The sequence below is a fragment of the Populus euphratica genome, unplaced genomic scaffold, assembly GCF_000495115.2.
Source record: "Populus euphratica unplaced genomic scaffold, PopEup_1.0 scaffold42.1, whole genome shotgun sequence".
NCBI classification, from domain to species: domain Eukaryota; kingdom Viridiplantae; phylum Streptophyta; class Magnoliopsida; order Malpighiales; family Salicaceae; genus Populus; species Populus euphratica.
In genome coordinates, this window is record NW_011499903.1 from 1,081,782 (window position 1) to 1,085,284 (window position 3,503).

Below are 3,503 nucleotides of genomic sequence, written 5' to 3' on the forward strand. Positions count from 1 at the left end.
TACAACATTGTATGTCTTTAAGAATTTGGATGATTGGTTAAAAAGATATTATGTATTTTTTATTTTTTTATTTTTCGAGCTCAAACTTTTGACCTAGTATCTAACAAAACTCAATAAATTTCATTGAATATTACACATATGAAAGTTTCATATAGTAAAACTTATTAATATATAGTAAACTTTTTATGATTTCAGATATGTATTTTTCTATCGGCTTTCTTAATTCGTGTAAGATTCTCAAAACAAATACAATTCAAAGTGGTATTAATTGTGATTATGACATATGGATTGTTTACGTGTCAGTATATTTATGTTTTTTTCAATAAAATCTTAACATTTATTAAAAAAGTTAAACACACATTTTAGGTCCATCTTATAATGTATACTTATAAAAATAAAAAATTTAATACCAGGTTGAAAAAAATACATATAAGAGGAAAGTTTTTCAACTAAATACTTTGAATTATAATTTATTGATATAAGTTTATCATAAATTATTATTTTTTAAATCTAATAGAATGCTCTTATCACAAGCTTTAATTTATGATGTATATTGAATATATTTTTATAATATATAAATCTTTAAAATAAAAAAAAGTCATTTTTTTAATGTAACATCAACCCATATTAAGGTCATTCAAGTAATTCAAAAGTTTATGATAGAACAAGAGTTCACTTGTGTATTATTTAATTCTTAATTATTTTTTAATAAAATTATAAAATCAAAAAGATATTCTAATATTCTTTAAAAAATCAAGAACATATACAATTTTAAATTTTACGTGTCGTACTCTAATATTCTTTAAAAAATCAAGAACAATTACAATTTTAAATTTTTTCTGTGTTTAAAAAATTATATATATTATATATTTCTTCTAAAAAATATTTTTATTTTATTTTCAGAATATAAATATTCTAATTTTATTTTTAATGAATAAAAATAAATTTAAAAATTGCTACCATGTTAGAAAAAATATCCTATAAAATTATACAAAATTTAGATTAACCATTTTTATAGGTGCAAGATCTATTAATATTTATGTTCAATAATACATAAATATAATAACTATAATAATACATAAATAATATTATAATAATATAATCAAATTATTAAATAAATAATCATATAAAGAATTATTAAATAAATAAAATTATGCCTCTTCAAAATAAAAGTCATGCAAACTTTATACAACTAGGAAAATAGTAAAAATATCTTTAATTAAGTTTTTTTTTAAATAAGTTTTTTTTAAATAACTAGTAAAATAATATTTTCTCGGCGCTCTATAAAAGTTTTCGGAATTCAATATCTGTTTTGCTCGGGGAAAAAAAAAGAAGAAAAGATATTTGGTCGGAAAGATACTCTAATATGAAAAGGGCAGAACAGTGATTTCAAATCTTTTCGGCGAGTCCAGGGTTGAGTATGAGTTCTCCGTCTCAAACTCCCAATCTAGTGAAACAGTAGTGCCGTTGGGTTATTTTCTCCTCGCTCTCGCTTCCATTGTCAGGCCAAATTATCGGAGGTTGTTCTCTCTCTCGCACTGACTTTGATTTCCGTAATTTTATTTATTTTACCTCAAAGCATCAATATCACTTGCTTATTTCTTCTCAATCTGATTTCAGGTAAATCGGTGATCTGCTTTCATCTTCCACCAGATCGGAGTCCAATAATATCCAAAACAAAGTACAAACTCTAAATCCTTTTCCGTTACTTGAACTTTTTATTTGCAATTAAAGTATTAGCATGTGATTGCTCGCGAGGTCAAAATAATACTAGATGTTCATCTATTTGGTGGGCCTAGCTAGCACTATCCGTGGTTTGTTTTGCAATACTTACAGTTGGGATTTGTGTGAAATCATCAATTAAAGCCATGTCTACCCTTCAATTACAAGGAAATATTTTGTAAAAATTGTTGGTTATTTTGTTCTCGACTCTTTAAGCAAATTTAGGGATTGAAGTTTTGATTTTTTTTTTTAAACTAAATGTAGCGTGTCATTGAATTATCTGCTTGCTTTTTAGTAGTATCCATCTCTGGCCCTTTTGTGATGTTCTTTTGGACTCAGAGAACAATCCTTAGGTATAGATGGAGATGCCCATAATGGATCTGTGACAAATTTTAGTTGGAGCACTTGTCAAATTGTTGGCTAATGATGTTAATGTGAGTCGGTTCCGTTTCTTTTGAATCTATATATTTTTTCCTTTGCAGAGAATTATGGCAGAAGCTGATCCAAAGGAACCGATAAATGAGCAAGTAGTTGTGAATATGTACAATGCTATGCGGGCCGAACTAAACCAGATTCACTCAAAAATAACCGAACTTGAGATGGATGCGAGTGAGCATTCATTGGTTATCAATGCGATCCAACCGCTTGACCAATCTAGACGTTGCTACCGGATGATTGGAGGTGTGCTGGTAGAGAGAACTGTGAAAGAGGTCCTGCCTGCCGTCCAGCGCAACAAAGAGGGGATCGAGGAGGTTATTGCGAGGCTTAATGAGGCTGCTGTAAAGAAGAAAAAGGAAATTGCTGATTTTGAAGATAAGTACAAGATCAGGATAAGAAAAGCTGATAGCGAGGTAAAGGATGATAGTAGCAAGAAGGAGGGTTCTTCTCAAGGGGTCCTTGTGGGTCCTGCAGGTTCAAGTGAATGAGAAATCTCGTACTCTTACCACACCCTTCATAGTTTAGCAGACCTGTTTTGATGAAGTTACCTTCATCTGTTTTCCTATGGTGTCCTAGCTGCTGGGCGAGGAATTTGTTGATCATGGCTGTAGACTAGCTGATATGAATGAACCTGGGATTGTGCTGGATCCTTTTTGAATGATAGAGCACCTTATTGTGGTCAACTTTTAAACATTAGCAAAAGAAAACGCTTTGATTTTTTTTAGACTTGCAGTGAGTGATCAGGCATTTGTAACTATTTAGTTCCTTCAGCGTGGTCTTGGATATTAATTGTTATTATTAGTTTTTCCGATTGAATTTGTTGATAAAATTGCGCAGGCTGCTTAAATACCCTGGGCGGGTGAATTTGTATCAAAATTTTAATTTTCCTTGTTTAATTTTTTTTGATTTGTTAATATAGATATAAAAAATTTATTTTAATACATTTCCAAACAAAAATACAAACTTTTATTGTATTGGCAAACAGTATCCCAAACGGAAGCCCATTTACAAGAAATAACCTGTGGATAAATCTCCTAGTTGAATTTCTGTTACATCAAAATTGTTCGGATCAATTTGAGAAGCTATCTGAATTGCTGCGGCATTGAGCTAGAGCGGGTGAATTCGATAAACAAAAAGATGTACAATATGTGGCAAAACATAAAAAAAAAAAAAGAGTGAAAGAAGACTGCTACTCTCTGTGAAACTGTGCCCTTCATTACATTGTAGGCTGCGTTCTACATGCTATCAAGTTTCAATGCATTCTGTAACCATGACTGCTTGTCGTCATAGATGCAAATGTAAAATCCCATTGTTCCTTATCATATAGAGGAACTTTTTTACCA

General features: G+C 30.1%; 1 protein-coding gene across 1 annotated transcript; it reads left to right on the forward strand.

The window, feature by feature from the left end:
* Positions 1–1,310: 1,310 nt before the first annotated feature.
* On the forward strand, positions 1,311–2,930 carry LOC105133157 (probable prefoldin subunit 2). Its single transcript, XM_011037015.1, has 3 exons — positions 1,311–1,520; positions 1,621–1,681; positions 2,205–2,930. The coding sequence occupies exon 3, from the start codon at positions 2,211–2,213 to the stop codon at positions 2,646–2,648; it is 438 nt and encodes a 145-aa protein (XP_011035317.1). The 5' UTR covers positions 1,311–1,520; positions 1,621–1,681; positions 2,205–2,210; the 3' UTR covers positions 2,649–2,930.
* Positions 2,931–3,503: the final 573 nt, after the last annotated feature.